The 21,913-nt window shown below is 39.5% G+C and overlaps 1 protein-coding gene across 1 annotated transcript; it reads left to right on the forward strand.

The window, feature by feature from the left end:
• Positions 1 to 1,637: 1,637 nt before the first annotated feature.
• Positions 1,638 to 17,606, forward strand: EIF2S3 (eukaryotic translation initiation factor 2 subunit gamma). The gene is made up of 12 exons (NM_001444898.1): positions 1,638 to 1,734; positions 2,280 to 2,343; positions 3,585 to 3,712; positions 3,803 to 3,924; positions 6,332 to 6,426; positions 7,859 to 8,017; positions 9,079 to 9,213; positions 10,784 to 10,878; positions 11,293 to 11,437; positions 14,449 to 14,618; positions 14,998 to 15,170; positions 17,009 to 17,606. The coding sequence occupies exons 1-12, from the start codon at positions 1,666 to 1,668 to the stop codon at positions 17,070 to 17,072; spliced, it is 1,419 nt and encodes a 472-aa protein (NP_001431827.1). The 5' UTR covers positions 1,638 to 1,665; the 3' UTR covers positions 17,073 to 17,606.
• Positions 17,607 to 21,913: the final 4,307 nt, after the last annotated feature.

Here is a 21,913-nt window from a genome sequence, read left to right on the forward strand (position 1 = left end):
CCAGAAAGAATTTGGCAAGAGGCAAAGTGATAAGTAAGAAGTAGATTTATTGAGAGAGATAGAGTGGGTGCCATCTCAGAAGGCAGGAGGTCAAGATTCTCACACACACACACACACACACACACACACACACACCTTTTTATTTTTTGGCTGCCCAGCAGCATATAGAGTTTCTGTGCCAGGGAATCAGATCCTAGCAGCAGTTGGAATCTACACCAAAGCTGTGGAAATTCTGGATCCTTAAACCCACTGTGCCTGGCCGGGGATTGAACCTGCTGCATCCTAGCATTGCAGAAATGCCACTAATCCCATTGTGCCACAACAGGAACTTCAAGATTCACCCTTTTAAACAGTACAATTAAAAAAATTTTTTTAAATTACATTTGCAGTTGTGGAACTATCACCACTAATTCCACATCTTTATTCAACGGGTTTCCTGAATTGGCTGGTACCATCTAACTGTGTAGAATGTAAGATAAATTCTACACTTAGGAACTTAAAAATTTAGAAGTTATATTTCCATGGAGGCATTTAGTTTCTAAATTACCAATTATAAACTTAGGAACTACATGCCTCCACCCAAATGCAATATACTGTACAGTTTCTACCATCACTTAACTAATGAATTATTGAAATTTTACCTATTTCAGCTAAATTGCTGTACCTGAAACTTAGGGGATAGAAAACATATTAATTTCAACCTTACATAAGTATTCAATGACCACAGATAACCTAAATTCTTATTCATCTCTCCTTACGTTTTTTTTCCTGTCTAGAAATGAATACCTGTACATGATAGAAAATTTGCAAAGCGTAGAAATTTTCATGGGGAGAAACGAACCTTACTGGAATTCTTTTTAACAGGATTAAAAAAGGGTCAGTATCAAAAATTCAAAATTTTTAAAATACCGATTTATTGGTAACCTTTCCAGTTAAGAAGTGGGTTTGCTCGGTCGCCTCTTTAAGATACCCCTTTGGGCGCTCTCATGACATTCAGCTTCTTTGCCGTGCTAACTCCATTAGCGCCACCATGGACCACCTCCCTGGCTCTAGAAACCTCTCTGAGAACAAGTTAGACTTTGCTTTTCCCATCTCTGGGTTGAACGTCCGCGCGAGGGCGCCCTTCCTACCGCCCGCCAGCTCAGCGGGCCCCCACCTCCGGGCCCAGAGCCCCAATCACAGACCAGCAGGACCCAGAGCCGATCTCGGCTTACTCAATCATAGAATGTGTAAAGAAGGACTTTCCCACTGTCTATCCTCACACCCCCGATAAAATTCTCAGGTTCCGGGCAACTCTTTGGACCACCCCCACGAGAAACGGATATGGTTACACCCGCGTCCGCGCGCGCGCGTCGGTTGCATCACCCGCCAGCAAGGGGCCTCTCGTGCGGCTGCCCTCAGCGTTGCCTGCACAAATATCCAACAGGACGGCTACGAATAGATCCCGAAACTTCGCCTGGTGTTTTCTAGTCAGCCTGCTGGCAGGCACAATATAAATTCATCAAGATAGAAGTCTAAGCGGCAAGGCCTCCGCTGCGCCGACCATCCTCCTCTCCCAGGCCTGAGCCCTAGTCGGCCTTCCTGCCTCTGCGGCCCCGCCCCGCACGCGGGGGCCTGCTCACCGCCAGGCCGCCGTCAGGGCCACTTCCTTCCTCTCCGGGCAAGATGGCGGGGGGCGAGGCTGGTGTGACTTTAGGGCAGCCGCATCTTTCTCGGCAGGATCTCGCGACTTTGGTAAGGCATTGATCTGGGAGGATGTGGAGTGTGCCCGGGAGTGGGGATGACCAGGCCTCCCGGGAGGGTTTTGAGACAAGGCAGTGCCACGCTGTCGGAAGCGTGGATTTGGGAGGGAGCCCCGAAGCCCGGCGTGCTCGCGCCGCCCCGGGCGCCTCCACCAGCCTGCGAGCTGGGCATGGGGCTGTAAGGTCGTGGACCTGGAGCCCCCCCGAATGCTTGGGCTGGAAAGTCACGGTGTTTTTCACTTCGGAAGGTCTGGGAAGGGAGTGTCTGCATTGTCTTTAATGCAAATGCTCTCAAGGTTGGGGGGATCTCGAGCCTTCACATTTCCCATTGTCAGTGGAGGTGTAGTCTTGTGTAACAACGAAGGACTTTTAGGGCTTCCCAGTCGTCACTGTCGGAGATTGCTTGCACAGGAAAAGCGCTTTAGAAGTGGAAGAGGGCTATTCAAACGGTGGCGAGATGTAGGTAGCAAATGTAAATGTCAAAATTGTGATTCGTCCCATGTTCAGCGATTTAAAATGAAAAATGTTTGATTGCAGGATGTTACCAAGTTGACACCACTTTCACATGAAGTGATCAGCAGGCAAGCCACAATTAACATAGGTAAGCTAAGAATAACTTGGAGGCCTGACTGGATTAATCTCCGGCAAATAATTTTAATCTCTCTCTGTGTGTGATTATCTGAATTACGTGAAGATGCATATATTCAGGTAATACATGTTGAGTTGTTGTGAACAAAGTACCTGCTACATTTTTTGGGGAAGCCCATGTTGCCCGTGCCTAGCTTTCAGACTGGGCAAAGAAGAAAAGATAAAGACATGAAAATTTTAATAGCATAAAGCGATAGATAGTCATGTAGCAGTTTAAAGAAGAGAGAGAAATGTGACTGTACTTGCCACACAGGGTTATTGCAAGGGCAGAGTTTGCAAAAGTTTTGTTTGCTATATAAGCTGTTATTAACTAGAGTATTTTTTCCCTTAATTGGCACCTAGAACTTGAAAGGGGAAGTTAAGTTGACTGAGTGTAAATTTTGCGTATTTGAGAGTCTGTATAAACAACACAGTAAAATCTAGTTAAAAGTAAGGTTCTGCCATGAGGCTGTTAAAAAGTTACATGGTATGTGCTACTCTTTACCGCATTACTCTAATTAATGCTGAGTTTTCTTGTTGTCATGGATTCCTTTTTGCTGTGCCAGATTTACTTATACACATTTACTTTACCCTCACAATGCTGGAAAATTTTCTCGGTACCTAAGATTTCATGTGCTTTTTATCAAATGTTTATTTTAAATGGAGGTGTTCTTTTTTCTTTCTTCCTTCTCTCTCTCTCTCTCTTTTTTTTTTTTTTTTTTGCTTTTTAGGCCCGCATCTGCAGCGGCATATGGATATTCCCAGGCTAGGAGTTAAATTGGAGCTGCAGCGGCCTGCCACAGCAACTGTAGAACCCAAGCCCGGTCTGTGACCTACACCATAGCTCATTGGCAATGCCAGATCCTTAACCCACTGAGTGAGGCCAGGAATCGAGCCTGAATCCTCATGGATACTACTTGGGTTCATTACTGCTGAGCCACAACAGGAACTCTGAAGGCACTCTTTTCTGTGATTGAAAACAAGATGGATAGTGTTTATTATGCTGAATATAGATTTTAAACAAGGTAGTCAGTTACATAGAAAGTTCTCTTCAGTCCTGTATCAGATAGAATATAGAGGAGGACACTGAATTCACTTTTGGTTCTGTATCGATGTTTATAGTGAGTTACAGCTTTGAGTTTTCTCTCCTAAAACTGAAAAAATATGTGGTATAACTGAATGCATATGAATTAATTTTTTGTACTTTGTCTATAGGTACAATTGGTCATGTAGCTCATGGGAAATCTACAGTCGTAAAAGCTATTTCTGGAGTTCACACTGTCAGGTTCAAAAATGAACTAGAAAGAAATATTACAATCAAACTTGGCTATGCTAATGCTAAGGTAAGCTGTGTACAGTGAAATTAGAAATTGACTTTAATGTTGAATGTGCAGATAACAAATCCAGTTCTTTTTTTTCATTGAAACTTTTAGATTTATAAACTTGATGACCCAAGTTGTCCTCGGCCAGAATGTTACAGATCCTGTGGAAGTAGTACACCTGATGAGTTTCCTACAGACATTCCAGGGACCAAAGGGAACTTCAAATTAGTGAGGTGACCTCTTTTGTGCTAAAAACACTTTACACTTCATATTTTGTTGTCTTGTGATTTGTGCTTTTTGAAATATTTAGCTGAGATGTTAAACAGTGAACCAAATTGTTAAATGGCTTTCTTTTTCTATTATTTTGTTTTTATTCTTAGTAGTGACAATAAGTTGAAAAGTCAGGTATTTAAACCTACGTTAAATTACACACATGGAAGTTCACCAAAAGAAAAGTATCACATAAGCAGAGTAAAATAGAGGGAAACACATTTTATTGGATGTAAAGGATTCTTTTCACCAGGTTTTCTAAATTTTTCTGTTCCTTAGAGGAACAAAGCCATTCTCAGTCACCTCTCTTACATACCCAGGCTTGTTACCCATCTGTTTTCTGAATATGATTGCATGTAATTTTTTTTTCTTTTTGCCCGAGCCTGGGGCTTGTGGAAGTTCCCAGGCCAGGGATCAAACCTGTGCCACAAGAGAACTCCTGCATGTACTTACTCTTTATCAGAGGATACTGACATCCACCTAGAGATGTTTATGCGGGTTGGGGATGTTCCACAGGGAAATTTTAGATCTGGGCAAATCTGGGACTAGGGATAAGTAAATGAGACATAAAATTTAAAGGGAGGGAGAATCCTAATAAGCCTCAGTAATCAAGTCAAGTAACATTTTAATATGATTTTTGAAAGTAATGCAAAGAAATCATAAACAGTATCATTTAAAAAAATAAAGACAGGCTCAAATTACTTTTTTTTTTTCTCTCTTTCTGTGGGTTTTTTGGTTTGTTTTTGGCATGGCATTTTTGCTAATCCTGTTTTCATTTAAATTTTTGGTAGTTCTTCATGGATTTTTTTTGCAAGATTTTTTGTTTGTTTGTTTGTTTAAGTATTAAATTTAAATATTATTTGTCTTGATCACTGGGATTTTGGGGCACCCCTTTAAATTTTGCATCGGGAGTGAGTGCCTCACTTGCCTCACCCTAGTTGTAGCCCTTATCAAGGATCAGAAAACTTTTTCTGCAAAGGACCCAATAGTAAATACTTTCAGCTTTGCAGGCCATAGCTTCTCTTTGCAACTACTCATTTCTGCTCTTCAGTTATGAAAGTAGACGTGATTTACATGAGTGGTTATGGCAGTGAGCCAGTTTGCTGACCCCTATTTTAGATCGTAAGTGTGAGCATACAACTATTAAAAATAATATTTCTGAATGAGTAGCATAATTTTGGTAAAATTGTGCTGCCATCTCCACTTCAGATTGACAATTTCAGCTTTTCAAAATACTAGTGAAATATTTGGCAAATTTTTTTAGATAGCAGTGCCCATTCTTTTAATAGTGTTTGTGTTTTAGCTTTCACATCAGTGACATTCCCAGTATACACTGTACCACATTTACTTGTATTGGATTTGGGAGTTTCTGTCTCTTCAGGTATTTCTACACATAGCTAATTTCATTTGCTTTGTAATGATCTACAGTGATTTTACTCTCAGCCAGTAGGTAATCTTTTGTTATTCTTTTCATACTTTTTCTTCCAGTTTTATTGAGATATAATTGACATAGAACACTACATAAGTTTAAGTTATTCAGCATAATGATTTGACTTACATCATCAGGAAATGATTATCACAATAAGTTTAGTGAATATCCATCATCTCATATAGATGTAAAATTAAAGAAATAGAAAAAGAATTTTTACTTTTGATGAGAACTCTTAGGATTTACTCTGTTAATGACTTTTATGTATAATATACAGTGGTGTTAATTATATTTATTATATGTTACACCCTAGTACTTGTTTATGGTATAACTGAAAGTTGGTAACTTTTGACTGCTTTTATCCGATTCCTCCTCCCCCCAACCCCCACCTTTGGTAACTGCAAATCTGATCTCTCTTTTTTTTTTTTTTGTCTTTTTGCCATTTCTTGGACTGCTCCCGCAGCATTTGGAGGTTCCCAGGCTAGGGGTCGAATCGGAGCTGTAGCCACCAGCCTACGCCACAGCCACAGCAATGTGGGGATCCGAGCCGCGTCTGCAACCTACACCACAGCTCACAGCAACGCTAGTTCCCTAACCCACTGAGTAAGGCCAGGGATCGAACCCTCAACCTCATGGTTCCTAGTTGGATTCATTAACCATTGAGCCACAACGCGAACTCCAAATCTGATTTCTTTTTTTATGAGTTTTTTCTTTGGTTTTGAAGTATAATTGAGCCAGTAGATCATCTTAATTTCTAAGGTCTAGAAACACCAAGTCCTGCTACCACTTGACTTCATAGAAATAAGAATTATTTCCATATTCTTAGTGCATATTCGCATGTAATATTCGTATTCTATATTTAAAGGGATTTAATTTTAGGAAATCTTGAATATCGAAGCATTGATTAATTTTAGGACTGATTGTTATTTCTCAATTGTTAGACATGTTTCCTTTGTTGACTGTCCTGGCCACGATATTTTGATGGCTACAATGCTGAATGGTGCCGCAGTGATGGATGCAGCTCTTCTGTTGATAGGTAAACTCAGCAGAATTGGTTTGGATGTGGAGCAAGTCCAAGATGGACTATTTAGAGGGAAACTAAGGTCTTTATGGGCCATATCCAGTACCTACAGGTGGCACAAATGGGAACTAACATGTCATCTGGGATGACATTCTTTAATGCTGGCTATCACAAAATACTAAACAAGATAGACCTGGGGTTCATGTCTTGTGAGAATTCTTAATGGTGGTATATATTTGAAAAAGTCGGTAGTACATTTTCCCCCCTTAGATCACGTGAAATGATTTATTATTTTAGTTTGTATTTACATGTACATGTATTTATGTGTGTATCTGTGTCTGTCTTTGAGCTGTCTACTGCAGCATTGGTGTGTAATGGTTTTATTTAGATGCAAATGTGATTCATAATAAGTGCTGAAGTCTAGATGAATTGGGGTTTTCAAGACTGGGGTTGTGCTGCCTTCCTTACGTGAGCTGTCAAGGTTTTGTTGCTTTGGGATTTAATTTTTAAAAGTATGCCAAATGGATATAGTACAGGACACTTGAACATCACTAGTTGGGGATGATGGTTGTTGGAGTGCCCAATAACACACGCTTATTTCTTTATAATACCACCATTATTTTTAGTGTTTGTCCCTCCCTTTGTTAGGGAGTAATGTCTGATCAAAGTTGAAATTCCTGGTCTGTATTAAGTGTTGTCCCCCTTTGTTTGGTAAATGGCTGCACCAGCAGCCTATGGAAGTTCTGGGCCAGGGATCGAATCCAAGCCTTAGCTGCAGCCTATACCACAGCTGCAGCAGTGCCAGATCCTTTACCTGCTACACCATAGCGGGGACTCCCAAGGGTCTTCATTCTTAATTACTCTTCTGCCTCTTAGGAGCTTGACTGAGCAAGAACATAACTAAGACTGAATAGAGCCAGAGGGCTATACCTTATGCCTAAGCAAAAGCTGAGGGCAGACCCTGAGATGCCAGACTTGTTGATTCCAGACTTCTTGCTGAGGACCAGGAGTGAGAGCCAAATGAACAGGAGGAGCTAGTGAATGCAGGCACAGAAGGTGAAGCAGGAGCAAAAGGTGGATGCTTGGCAGTGATCCAGGACTTTGGCCTTGAATAGAGCTTAGGCATTCAAGCGTTTCCTTTATTAGATAGCAGCTAAATTTTTTGGTAGTTAAATACACATAAAATTTATCATCTTGTCTGTTTAAAGTATACAGTTGAGCGACATTAAGTACATTCACAGTTTTGTACAAGCATCACCACTATTTAGTTCTACAACATTTTCATCACCCCAAAAAGAAACCCTGTGCCCATTAAGCTATTACTCTAATCCCCCTCCTGTCAGCCCCTGGCAACCACTGATCTGCTTTCTGTCTCTTACGGATTTGCTTATTACAGCAAATATTTCTAGCTAATTCTCAAACATCTTTTTTATTCTTCATCATCTAGCTGGTAATGAGTCTTGTCCTCAACCTCAGACTTCTGAACACCTGGCTGCTATAGAAATCATGAAACTGAAGCATATTTTGATTCTACAAAATAAAATTGACTTGGTAAAAGAAAGCCAGGCTAAAGAGCAGTATGACCAAATCCTTGCATTTGTACAAGGTAAGAAGCCAAGAAGTCATAATATCTAATAAAAATCATCCGCAGTGACAGTAACATAAGTAAAAGCATTTTTTAAGAAAACTTAAGCCTTAAACTGTTTTTTACTAAACTATTTTTTTAGAGTAGCTACTTTCATAATTGGAACTGATAGTGATGATAGTGATTTATTTTATCTCTTAGTGTTCCTTTCTTTTTTTTTTCTTTTTTTTCTTTTTTTTTTCGCACTCTTTAGGGCCTCACCCATGACATATGGAGGTTCCCAGGCTAGGGGTCAAATTGGAGCTGTAGCCACCGGGCTACACCAGAGCCACAACAACGCAGGATCCAAGCCACGTCTGTGACCTATACCACAGCTCACAGCAACGCCAGATCCTTAACCCACTGAGCGAGGCCAGCGATCAAACCTGCAACCTCATGGTTCCTAGTCAGATTTGTTAACCACTGCGCCATGATGGGAACTCCGAAAACATTTTATTTTTGATACTGGTTTCTCTCTTAGCCTTTTTTTTTTTTTCTTGTTAGAAAGGTTGACTTCCTATGAACCCAGTTCTCTCATCACAAAAAAAAAAGAATAAATCATTTTGATTAAAATCTCATTATGTTTGGTCCCTTTCTTTGACCAGCCTGTTTGACATATAATTAATAAGGAGCAAATATTATGTGCCATTAGTTTTTGATTAGCACTCTGTAATTTTATCTTGACATTTATTGGGAGGTTAATTACATGTTACTAAAAATCTTTCAACTAGTAAATTGCTCTTTCCCAGGAGTGTTAGTGTTTTATTTCTTTAAAGTTTTATTATTTTGCTACATTAAATATATATATTAACATATTTTGACATTTTTTTTCCCTTAAACGCAGTAGTATTCATTTTTAGGAGTAAAAGCAAACAGAATACTGACATTTTTCTTAAAAGAGTTAGCATTTTCTACCTGTTGCTGGCATTTGTGTGGGGATGTTCAGGCATCTATTTTAATAATCTTAACTGTTCCCTGTAACATGTAAAGAAGAGGTTTTGTAAAACTGGAGAATTTTGATCTTTCTGAATTTTGTTGTATAGGTACAGTAGCAGAAGGAGCTCCTATTATTCCTATTTCTGCTCAGCTAAAATACAATATTGAAGTTGTCTGTGAGTACATAGTAAAGAAAATTCCAGTACCTCCAAGAGACTTTACTTCAGAACCCCGACTTATTGGTAAGTGATAGGATATGTGTGATCTTTTCCACATTGGTGATTCTTCTTTAAGGGTGTATAATAATATTTCTTCTTTCTGCAGAGATGATAATAAATTACAATCTCCATAAAAATTTTTTTTAAATCACTTAATTCTGAAATTGTATTGGCAATGCTAGATGAGAGAGAGTCTTGAATATAGAAAGAATTTTTAGCCTTTTTGTGCTCAGTCTGTGGTATATTACATGATTAGATGGGGTAATACAATATCTATGGAATTATGTTTTAGTTAGCAACAAGAACTCCCATACAAATAATTTCATTGTAATTAATGAAGATATTCACGTCTTTCATGCATTTAAGTTCATAATACCAGTGTTGCTCCAATTTGATCATCTAGGCTTGTTGTTTCTAGATAAATGTAGGAGCCTTTTCAGAACAGACGTTTGAACTCCTCTTGGCGTTCATCCAGGACATCTGTGTGTTGTGGGTGATTCTCACACTTTCTCTTGGGTGATTGTGATACGTACCCCTTGTTAATAGTCACTGCTCTCAGGACTGAAGTTCAGGTCACATAGTCCTAGGGTTGTTTTGAAGTTTTTGTTTTTGTTTTTTTGTCTTTTTGTCCTTTTAGAGCCACACCCACAGCATATGGAGGTTCCCAGGCTAAGGGTCTAATCTGAACTGTAGCCACCAGCCTATGCCAGAGCCACAGCAGCACCAGATCCGAGCTGCGTCTGTGACCTATACCACATCTCACAGCAACGCCAGATCCTGAACCCATGAGCGAGGCCAGGGATTGAACCCACAAGCTCATGGTTCCTAGTCGGATTCGTTTCCCCTGTGCCATGACGGGAACTCCTGTTTTGAAGTTTTAAAACTAAATTTTTATTGCAGGGGTCATATAGCATAGAGTTACATGGAAAAAGGTCCACAATTTCCCTGCTTGCCCCTTATCCCTGAAGTAACCAGAGGTAACAATTGGCAATTGGTGTGTATTATTCCCATACCTTTCTCTTTATTTATGTCATCGTGTCTAAACATATGTGTTTCTTGTTTTAGTTTTTGTTTGTGGAAGGGGGGCTCAAACTATGCTTTACTAGTTTTTTTCTTTTTTCCTTAACAGCATATGAAGGTTTTCTTTCTTCCTTTTTTTTTTTTTTTTTTTTTTTTTTTTTTTTTTTTGTTGCCACACCTGTGGCATGGGGAAGTTCCCTGGGCCAGGGATTGAACCTGTGCCCCAGCAGTGATCCAGGCCTCTGCAGTGACAACACCAGATCCTTAACCCACTGCACCATAAGAGAACTCCCTCAGATTCTTTTTTAATAGTTTCATGATACTCCATACAATGGATGTAACATAATATGTCTTTTATCAGTGAACTTTTTACGTTATTTCCATTTTTTCCATCATAATTCAGGCTGCAGTAAACTTAGTTGAAACAGTAGTATTAGATTTTGTCACAAAGTCACCCTTGTGTAAATCTTGTGTCTACTGTTTTAGAAAGGTTAACTTAGAAAATCAAGTTTTCCTGAAGATAAAGTGAGTAGAATTGATTTTAATTTGTTTTTGGTTTTTTTTTTTCTTTTAGTTATTAGATCCTTTGATGTCAACAAACCTGGCTGTGAAGTTGATGACCTCAAGGGAGGTGTAGCTGGTGGTAGTATTCTAAAAGGAGTATTAAAGGTAAACTGGTTTTGGATGTTGTGTTTTTGTTTTGTTTGTTTTTCCCTTGTTTTAGGAAAATAGTGTGGACATTCCAAATTGAAAAATAGTTTTTTCTTCATGGTGTCTAGTACTTGATACAGATTTCTTTTTTACTAACTATTATGTCTTTTGAGTTTGTCTAGTCTCTAACTTCATAAGCTCCTGTGAATATGGAGCACATTTTATATGGTGATAGGCTTGTATGGTAGATAGTTAGAAACAGTCGGATGGTTTTGGCTTTGAAGATCTCTTCCATATCTTTTTTTTTAATAGTGATCTTTTAAATAGAGAAATAATTGCTTTTCAATTTCATGGTCTTCCTGATAAGACTTTTTATATGTAATGGAAATGATATTTCACAGTAATGCTGATTACTCATTTATATTTTTACAGGTGGGCCAGGAGATAGAAGTCAGACCTGGTATTGTTTCCAAAGATAGTGAAGGAAAACTCATGTGTAAACCAATCTTTTCCAAAATTGTATCACTTTTCGCAGAGCATAATGATCTTCAGTATGCTGCTCCAGGAGGTCTTATTGGTAAGGATTTTCCTCTCATCCCTACTCTTAATTTGCGGATATTCGTGGAACATTTCATGATAAAAAGATTACTCATAAAGATAGATACCGATTTTTAATTTGATGTTTAATGATTGAATGAGGTAAGGGAACATATATGTGGTTCAGCTTTTGATTTTAGGTCATGAGATGGTTTCATGTGTTTGTAAAAATTATTTTTATATTTATTTATTTATTTATTATGGCTTCACTCATGGCATTGGAAGTTCCTGGGCCAGGGATTGAATCTAAGCCATAGCTATGGCAACACCGGCTACTTTAACCCACTGTGCTGGGCTAGGGATTGAGCCCGAGCCTCTGTAGCGACACCAGCCACTGCAGTCGGATTCTTAACCCACTGTGCACAGTTGGAACTCCCTGTAAAAATTCTTTTTAAACATAAAGGAAAGTACAGTTTGGGAGTTCCCTTGTGGCTTAGCAGGGTAAGGATCTGGCAGTTGACACTGCTGTGGCTGTCGTTATAGCTGTGGTGTGGATTCGATAAAAAGTAGCTCCTTTTTAGCAGTAACAAAAATGTTTTATGGCCTAAAATTTAAAATAAGTATATACATATATGCACATATGTATAATGTATATATTATATTATACTTCCATGGTTTTGGGGGCAGGGTGGGCTGTTCGTTGTTTTTTTTCCTTTTTAGGGCCCCACCCACGACATAGGGAGGTCCCCAGGCTAGGAGTCCAATTGGAGCTACAGCTGCCAGCCTACACCACAGCTACAGCAACATCAGATCTGAGCTGCATCTGTGACCTACACCACAGCTCACGGTAATGCCAGATCCTTAACCCACAGAGTGTGGCCAGGGATTGAACCTGCAACCTCATGGTTCCTAGTCAGATTCATTTCCTCTGCGTCATGACGGGAACTCCTTGTTTTCATGTATGTTTTGCAAATAGAAAGTTACCCACAAATTTTAGTGAGTCATGTCAGATCATAGTTACAATGATCTGACATGACTTTTTTTTTTTTTGGCCACCCTGTGGCATATAGGGTTCCCGGGTCAGGGATCAGATCTAAGCTGCAGCTACCGCAATGCCGGATCCTTATCCCATTGCACCACAATGAGAACTCTGAAGATAACTTCCGTTATGTAGGCATTACTGAGATAATTTGTGGATTTTCTGTTTTCATACAGTAGTGTATTAGATATCCAGAAAAAGGCAAACTACAGTGAGAATTATAAGTATTATAATTTCGAATTAAGGAAGAATATGTTTGGTGAAGGACTTTGTCTTTTTTTTTTTTTTTTTTTTCTTTTCTTTTCTTTTTTTGTCCACACCTGAGGCATATGGAAGTTCCTGGGCCAGGGATCCAATCTGAGCCAGAGCTGCAACCTGCGCCACAGCTACAGCAATGCTGCATCCTTAACCCACTGTGCCAGGCCGGGGATTGAACCAGTGCCTCCATAGAGACAAGCCAGGTCATTAACACATTGTGCCACAGTGGGAACTCCTGGATTTTGTCTTTTTGTTCTCTGGTGTTTCGCTGTTTAATTCGTTATTCTCTTCTACAGTATTTTTTTGTATCCTATAATTAAGAGTTTACTATGTATAATTTTTTCTTTTTCTTTTTTCTTTTTAAAGATAAGGAAACTCTGGAAACTAAAAATTTAACTTATGGAACTTTTTATTATTTATTTATTTATGTATTTATTTTTTGTCTTTTTGCTGTTTCTAGGGCTGTTCCCGCGGCATATGGAGGTTCCTAGGCTAGGGGTCTAATTGGAGCTTCAGCTGCCGGCCTATGCCACAGCCACAGCAATGCTAGATCTAAGCTGCGTCTGTCACCTATGCCTCAGCTTATGGCAGTGCCAGATCCTTAACCCACTGAGTGAGGCCAGGGATCGATCCCACTCATCGAGGTAATAGATACTGGTCCAGATCTTAGTCTCCTGGGCCACAATGGGATCTCCTGCCTTTTTAGAATTGAAGTATATTTGCTTTACCATGTTGTATTTTAGGTGTATAGTAGAGTAACTGTTATTTATACATACATACATACACACACAGTATGTATGTATTCTTTTTTAGATATTTTTCCACTATAGGTTATTAAAGAAATTGAGTATAGATCCCTGTGCTATTAGGTCCTTTTTGTTTACCTATTTTGTATATAATAGTGTGTTTTTAAAATATCTTTTTGATCAGTCTTACAGGGGAGAAATGGCAGGCAAATATTCTGCAAACTACTCATTGTGAATATCATATGTCTTCAACCTTTTTTTTTTTTTTGGTCTTTTATGGAGGTTCCTAGGCTAGGGGTTGAATTGGAGCTGTAGCCGCCGGCCGACGCTGGAGACACAGCAATGCGGGACTTGAGCCGCGTCTGCAACCTACACCACAGCTCACGGCAACGCCGGATCCTTAACCCACTGAGCAAGGCCAGGGATCGAACCTGCAACCTCATGGTTCCTAGTCAGATTCGTTAACCACTGGGCCATGACAGGAACTCCTCTTTTCAACCTTTATTAAGGATATTCAGACTCATTTTTTATTTAGGCTGTTATCTCTGTTTGTCCTTTGCTTAAAATTTAAATCAAAGGAAGATTTCTGTTCTCAAATGACCAACTAACCTGTGAATCTGCAAATCTGTTTCTTCAGATAAAACAGATATTTTGGGAACTCCCCTGTAGCACAGTGGGTTAAGAATCTGACTGCAGTGGCTTGGGTTGCTTGTCCCAGCACAGTGGGTTAAAGGATCCAGTGTTGCCACTGCTGTGGTGTAGGTTGCAGCTGCAGCTCAGATTTGATCCCTGGCCTGGAACTTCCATATATGCCATGGGTGCAGCCATAAAAAGCAAAAAAACAAAAAACAGGTATTTTGTTGCATCTATGTACCTGTCACATGAGTATGAAAATGTAAGTGTATTTAAAGTGTATAGGTATGTGCTGTACTTGGTTGGCTAAATTTTTTGAGTAAACATCTTTATAGAAATAAAATGTTGGACTCTGTATATCTTATTCTGTATCAGGAGTTGGAACAAAAATTGACCCCACTTTGTGCCGGGCTGACAGAATGGTGGGACAGGTACTTGGTGCAGTTGGAGCTTTGCCTGAGATCTTCACAGAATTGGAAATTTCGTATTTCCTGCTTAGACGGCTTCTGGGTGTACGCACTGAAGGAGACAAGAAAGCAGCAAAGGTACGTGCTTTCTGTAATTCCTAGTCTAGAAAAAGTGGTAGTGATGTTAAGGCCAGTTTTGAGTGAGGTTCATTCTTTTCAGTTAACATGGGATTAAGGAAAAAGGTAAATAAATTTGACTTCCTGGAAATTGAAAACTACTATATGGCAGTCAGTTTAAAATAAAACAAAACACGAAACAGTATGTCACGTGTGACAGTGATATGATAATTTCTGTAATTTGTATGATTTTTTAAAAAAAGTCTTAGTGAGATTAGGCTGACCAAGGTGAAAAATTGCTGACATCTTTTGTTGGCAAGGTTGTAGGAAAATAAGCAGTCATTTTTGGAAAGCCTTTTCTTGATTTGGGGTGTTTTTTTCCCCCTCTTTGTTTCTCTAGGTGCAAAAGCTGTCTAAGAATGAAGTGCTTATGGTGAACATAGGATCCCTGTCAACAGGAGGAAGAGTTAGTGCAGTCAAGGCTGATTTGGGCAAAATTGTTTTGACTAATCCTGTGTGCACAGAAGTAGGAGAAAAAATTGCCCTTAGCCGAAGAGTTGAGAAACACTGGCGGTAAGTTTATTACCCTATGTCACTGTCTGGGAAAACAAACAAACAAACAGAATGATCAGTTTTCTTTCTTTTTTTTTTTTAAGGGCAGCACCCATGCCATATGGAAGTTCCTGGGCTAGGGATAGAATCAGAGCTGCAGCTGCCAGCCTATTCCACAGCTCACAGCAACACTGGATCCTTAACCCCCTGAGTGAGGCCAGGGATCGAACCTGCATCCTCATGGATACTAGTTGGCTTTGTTACTGCTGAGCCACAATGGGAACTCCCTGATTTTACTCTCTCATGTGATTATACTATTTGCTTTTAGAGACATACTAATTTCCATTGTATTTTAAACTAAGATTAAATAATAACCTTTTAAAAACTCTTTAACATGGATTATATTATTTTCAGAATGATGCATTTCCTAGATAAAATAAATTTTAAAAGAAATGGTTGATCTTTTTGTATCTGTCTAATCATAAGAGGATTCTCTCCAAATGAAATTGTAGATGTTGCTTAAAAATTAGCACATATGTTAAAATTGATAAAAGAAATTATAGCATTTGAATAATCCTTATATTCTTTAGATTTTGGGTGGTGTGTGTGTGTGTGCTGTACTCACAGCACGCAGAAGTTCCCAGGACAGGGATTGAACTTGTACCACAGCAGTGACCCAAGCAATAACAATGCCAGATCCTCAACGCGCTGAGCCACACAAGAACTAGATTTGTTTTTGACCCATGCTTAGGTAAGTTTTGTTCTAGAAGCTACAGTTGAAGCAACAATCTAGCCTGGCCATTGATTAGAACAGACATTGAAAGACAGAAAGGACAGAAATCCCTCTGCTCTTCAAAGTAACCTGTTTATAGACTCTCTAGTCCTCTAGGTTGTCTCTTAATTCCATTGCCACTTAAGGTCACGATAAAGCCATTTATCATGTGATCTGTTGAGGTGCTGTGAGTGGTTTAAAAAAAAATTTTTTTCCGGAGTTCCCATTGTGGCGCAGTGGTTAGTGAATCCGACTAGGAACTGTGAGGTTGGGGGTTCGATCCCTGGCCTCGCTCAGTGGGTTAAGGATCTGGCGTTGCTGTGAGCTGTGGTGTAGGTCGCGGACACGGTTTGGATCCCATGTTGCTGTGGCTCTGGTGTAGGCCAGCAGCTACAGCTCCAATTTGACCCCTAGCCTGGGAATCTCCATATGCTGTGGGAGCGGCCGAAGAAAAAGACCAAAAAAAAAAAAGACAAAAATTTTTTTTTCCAAGGAGGAAAAGGGAATGAAATTTAAAAAAAAAAAAAAAAAATCAGACTGCGGTGGTTTGTGTATTGACATGATTCCTTAGGCAGACTGGAAGGTCTTTCACAAGCGGTTCTGAAGGGCTAGGTATACTGTGATTGAGTGAAGATGAGCATATGTATAGTAGCAACCTTTTGTTTGCTTTTCCTGTTATTCATTGTGGCTGGAGCCCATCCCTTTAGGTCTAAGAAGATAGTGAGCTTTCTTTATGGAGGAGCAGGTTTGGGGAACAAAATCAGATTTAGCAGATAGGTGAGTAAAACTAGTTATGTCATGGAGTTCCCGTCGTGGCTCAGCGGTTAGCGAACCCCACTTAGCATCCATGTAGACGAGGGTTCAATCCCTAGCCTCGCTCAGTAGGTTAAGGATCTGGCGATGCCATGAGCTGTGGTGTAGGCAGACGAGGCTGGGATCCATTGTTGCTGTGACCCTAGCATAGGCTGGCGGCTACAGCCTTGGGCGTGGCTCTTTAAAAACAAAAACTAGTTATGTCATGTCATTGTGTAGTAATGATAATGAAGTGGATGTAAAATTCATGATTTATTTTATTTTCACTTTGCAGTTTAATTGGTTGGGGTCAAATAAGAAGAGGAGTGACAATCAAGCCAACAGTAGATGATGACTGAAGAGTTAAATAATGGATTTGGATGAAGTTGGAATTTCTCTTAACAACCTAGGGGTATATTTTCAAAGCAATAGTGGGGAATTAATTTCACAGCTCATTACCTTAGTAGTAGCTGTAAGGTTTTTCTCATTTTTTGGTGATGAAAATTTAACCTCTAGTACTAAAATACAGTCTGCAATAAATGTAAAAATTGGCATCATGTTGGATCAGTCTACATTTTACCAGAAATTAATCATTCCCAAATAATGTCTAATTTATATATCAGTGCAGGTTTGAAATGAAACTGTTTGCTACAATCAGCCTTTGCTGTAGCACACATGCCACTGAACCTACTCGAAAATAAAGTTCTTCTTCTTATTTTTCATGATTCATCTTTGAGTAGCTCCAGGCTTAAAGCATTATTGTGTCAGTAAAAACTTGAAGACAAATCCTTGAAGACCAGCTGCCCTCCGTTTGCCCCATATTTTGTTGCTTTTCCTGTTTAATTTTGAGTGAAAAAAATTAATAAGTTCAAATAAAATTATCCTTTAGGGCATGAGGGCTCATTCCCGTGAACACACTTTTCTTTCCCCTTCCTCTTTTCCTGAACTGGAACCTAGGAAACTAGAGCCTGAAGTTCTCATCCTCTTCCTTGCTGCCCTGCGATTGTTCCTGCACTGCTTTACACCTGAGACCTGACCGCCTTCCCCCATTGGAAAGTACTGTTAACACCAGATGATTTTAGTTAAGTAACAAAGATCTTTCTAGGTCTTATTTTATGTTTTCCTTAACTGCTTCATAGATTCTAATATTAGTGATCTTTGGAACTTTGGAGAGGTAAAAGATGTTGGAAAGCAAAGAGTGTCTTTAACTTACTCTCCATATTCCTACACTTTTCCCATGCTGTGCATTTTAATTTCTGTTTATTTTCTGTTTCCTAAAATTGTGTTAAAGCAGTGGTTCTTAACTGACCAATGTTGGAATTGTTGCAGAAGCTGTAAAAGAGAATAGATGCTCCTTATGCAATTCTGATTTAATTGGCTTTGGGTGGAGCCCCAGTGGTTTGTTTGTGGTTTTTTTTTTGTTTTTTGTTTTTTTTTTTCTTTTCTTTTCATTTTGGTGCCTGTGACATGCAAAAGTTCCCAGGCCAGAGATAAAACCCATGCTCCACAGCAGTGACAATGCCAAGATTCTCCTGCTATGCCACCAGGGAATTCCTTAGGTGTTATTTTTTAAAAACTTCATGTGGGAGTTCCCGTCGTGGCGCAGTGGTTAACGAATCTGACTAGGAACCATGAGGTTGCGGGTTCGGTCCCTGCCCCTTGCTCAGTGGGTTAACGATCCGGCGTTGCCGTGAGCTGTGGTGTAGGTTGCAGACGCGGCTCGGATCCCGCGTTGCTGTGGTTCTGGCGTAGGCCGGTGGCTAGAGCTCCGATTTGACCCCTAGCCTGGGAATCTCCATATGCCGCCGGAGCGGCCCAAGAAATAGCAACAACAACAACAAAAAAAGACAAAAGACAAAAAAAAAAAAAAACTTCATGTGTTGAGAAATAAATTTAGGAAAGTCGAGAAGTTGGTGTATCAAATAACAATCTTACTGAGTTTTGGTAGTCTGATAATGTTTAGTGTGCTTTTCTTAAATTTGTGTTTAAAATGGGACTTGATGTCACAGTGGTAACATTGTGCTTTTTTAGGGCATTGAACCTGTGGGGCTTTACAGACATGTAGAAACTGTCGCCCTGAATTAAGTTTGTAAGTTTTGAGAGATCATATTACTGTTAGGCACATGCTTGCTTGACTTTGAAGTGTTATATAGCATGAGGAACACACTTAAATGAAGCAAAGTTTTAATCTAAGCATTAATTTTATGTTTAACATGTCCCCAGGTGTTTTGTAAACGCCTTCTACCAGACTGTTATTGATGGAAGTACACTCAATTTATAAATCCTGTTGGCACTCCTGTTGAGATATTTTTGGAATCTGACCAGTTCTGACCATCTCCACTGCTCCTGTCGTAGTCCAGGCTACCAGAGGCTTTCACCTAGAATAGTGACTGCCCCCACTGCAGTCTGTTCTCAGCACAGCCAGAGTTACCCTTTTTGTAAAAGAGAACATTATGTGCAACTCTGATAAATTGTGAAGTTTGTCTCACAGAAATAGGGGACATGAGGACAGTAGCTTTTGACATCATCCAAAATGATTTCCAGGTTGACCTAGAAAGCTTGCTTTACTATTCTACTCCTTGTATATAACCTCCAAAGATGTTGATGTGCATGTTTGGTTTTTGCAGAGCAAAAATAATTTTTCTTCTAATAAGAATGTGCAAATAGCTATACTCTATCATAAAACTTCTGAAATGCTATTTCTAGAAAATTTTAACATGGTGAAACTTCCAGTGAAATGGATTTTCTTTTCTGGAAATAATATAAAAATTTTTTCAATTGCCAGATATGAAGGCAGATACCCTTAAAATATCAACAGTCAAGACGCTAGAAGTTATTAAAAAGAGTCCATAAGCACAATACACATTCTTCCAAATTTTGAGGAATAGGTAATTCCTGCTATTTCAGTTATTCCAGCATGTAGGAAACAAAAAGACATCCTGATTTGTGTTCAAAATTATATCCTTTTTTTTTTCCTTCAAAATTACATCCTTGCTGAAGTTCCTAGCAGTAGTAAACCTGACTAGTATCCATGAGGATGCAGATTCAATCCCTGGCCTTGCTCAGTGGGTTAAGGATTGGGTATTGTCTCTGCAGCAGCTCAGGTTGCTACGGAGGTGCAGGTACAATCCCAAGCCCAGTTCTGGGTTAAGGATCTGGTGTTGCCACACCTGCAGCTCAAATTTGATCCCTGGCTCAGAAATTTCCGTATGCTTTGGGTGAAGCCAAAAAGACCACGAGTACTCGTCGTGGCACAGTGGAAACGAATCTTTTTGGGAACCATGAGGTGGCTGATTCCATCCCTGGCCTCACTCAGTGGGTTAAGGATCCAGCGTTGCCCTGAGCTGTGGTGTAGGTTGCAGACATGGCTCGGATCCTGCGTTGCTGTGGCTCTGGTGTAGGCTGGTGGCTACAGCTCTGATTCGACCCTTAACCTGGGAACCTCCATATGCTGTGGGTGCAGCCCTGAAAAGACAGAAAAAAAGACCACACAAAAAAACAAATTTTAAAAAATTAGTGAATTAAGTCTTACAGTATATTAAAGAGTAATGCATTGTTGTGTATGTATGGATGTTTTATAGGTGGAAAGAAAAAAGCGTGTCTTAAAGATGTATATGATACAGTGCAAAATAGTTTTTTTAAGAGAAGGAAACTTGATATGTAGTACTTAGAGAACTATCAGAATCATTGTTTTTAATGATGAAACATTGGAGCACAGTGACATGCTGTAGGTGAGATAAACTTTCAGTTGGGTAAAATGTGGGGTTGTGAGGTTAATAATAAGTGAAATTCAGAGGGTTGGAAGTAATAAACTGCATTGCACTGGAATTCATACTGTTTGGTTTCTCTGTATTTTCATTAGGGTCTGGAACAAGTCACGAATATCATCTACCAGTTGAATTCTACAACATTGTTCTCTGGGGCTTAGCAAATGAGATAGAAATATTGAGAATGGAAGCGACAGAACGTTACTTACAAGGTATAAGATTGTCTACCTAGAAAATACAACCCAGAAACTGAAAAACTTGAACTGCGAAGAGTTTAGTAAGGTGACAGTGCAGTATAAACATGCAAAAATTATTAGTTTACTAAATAATTTACAAATTAGTTTATAATACAAATCAAAGTGCAGTGTATAAACTTCCCAGGTATAAATTTAACAAGATTATACAAGGTATATATGACTAATATTCACTGAAAGACAAAAGAGGAAATACAAATAATGACAAAATAGTCAACATCCTTTTTTTTTTTTTTGTCTGTATAGGGCAGCACCTATGGCATATGGAGGTTCCCAGGCTAGGCATCCAATCAGAGCTGTAGCTGCTGGCATATGCCATAGCTTACTGCAATGCTGGATCCTTAAACCACTGAGTGAGGCCAGGGATTGAACCTGTGTCCTCATGATACTAGTCAGGTTCGTTTTTGCTGAGCCAGGATGGGAACTCCTATACTAGGAATACTAATCTTTCACATTTAAGTATTTTTTCTCATCTATCATCTTTTAAATCTGTAAAATCTTTGGCCATAAGTTTTGAACTTTTTATGTATCTGATTTGCCAACTTCTTTCCACTTTCTGGGTTTGTTTTGCCTTCCGCATCTGAATCATTAATTTCCTATGGGAGTTCTCTGGTGGCCTAGTGGTTAAGGATTTGGAATTGTCAACTGCTGTGGCTCAGGTTTGTTCCCTGGCCCAGGAACTTTTGCAAGCCACAGGTACAACCGAAAAATAAATAAAATAATTTCCTATGTTTTGTTCCTAATTTTTCCTAAATAAAATTGAATCTTAAGATTTTAAATAAAAGATCTTTTATTCCCAAATGGCTAACAATCTGGACTAAAAAAAGCCTTTTCCTTGCTGACATAAAATGCTGCCTGTAGCGTATATTAAAATTTTAAGAGTTCCCTAGTAGCACTGTGGATTAAGGATCAGGTGTATGTCATGGGTTTGATCCCTGGCCTGGGAACTTCCACATGCTGTGGGCAAGATTTAAAAAAAAAAAAAGAAGAGATACTTCCCAAACAGCATCCATGAGGATGTGGGTTCGATACCTGGCCTTGCTCGGTGGGTTAAGGACCCAGCGTTGCCACAAGCTGCAGCATAGGTTTCAGATGTGGCTCGGATCCAGTGTTGCTGTGCTGTAGGTCAGCAGCTGAGGCTCCAATTTGACCCCTAGTCCAGGAACTTCCATATGCCAC

The sequence above is a fragment of the Sus scrofa genome, chromosome X (genome assembly GCF_054392235.1).
Source record: "Sus scrofa isolate SSC_HxYL_T2T_F1_AM1 chromosome X, Sscrofa_HxYL_maternal_Yorkshire_Landrace_v2.0, whole genome shotgun sequence".
Taxonomy (NCBI): domain Eukaryota; kingdom Metazoa; phylum Chordata; class Mammalia; order Artiodactyla; family Suidae; genus Sus; species Sus scrofa.

Excerpts from the sequence above, each read along its gene's own strand:
- EIF2S3 (NM_001444898.1), top strand. The coding sequence starts at position 1,666 with ATGGCGGGGGGCGAGGCTGGTGTGACTTTAGGGCAGCCGCATCTTTCT. Across the intron at positions 10,879-11,292 it reads TTCTAAAAGGAGTATTAAAG|GTGGGCCAGGAGATAGAAGT; the intron begins GTAAACTGGTTT and ends ATATTTTTACAG. Across the intron at positions 15,171-17,008 it reads AGAGTTGAGAAACACTGGCG|TTTAATTGGTTGGGGTCAAA; the intron begins GTAAGTTTATTA and ends TTCACTTTGCAG.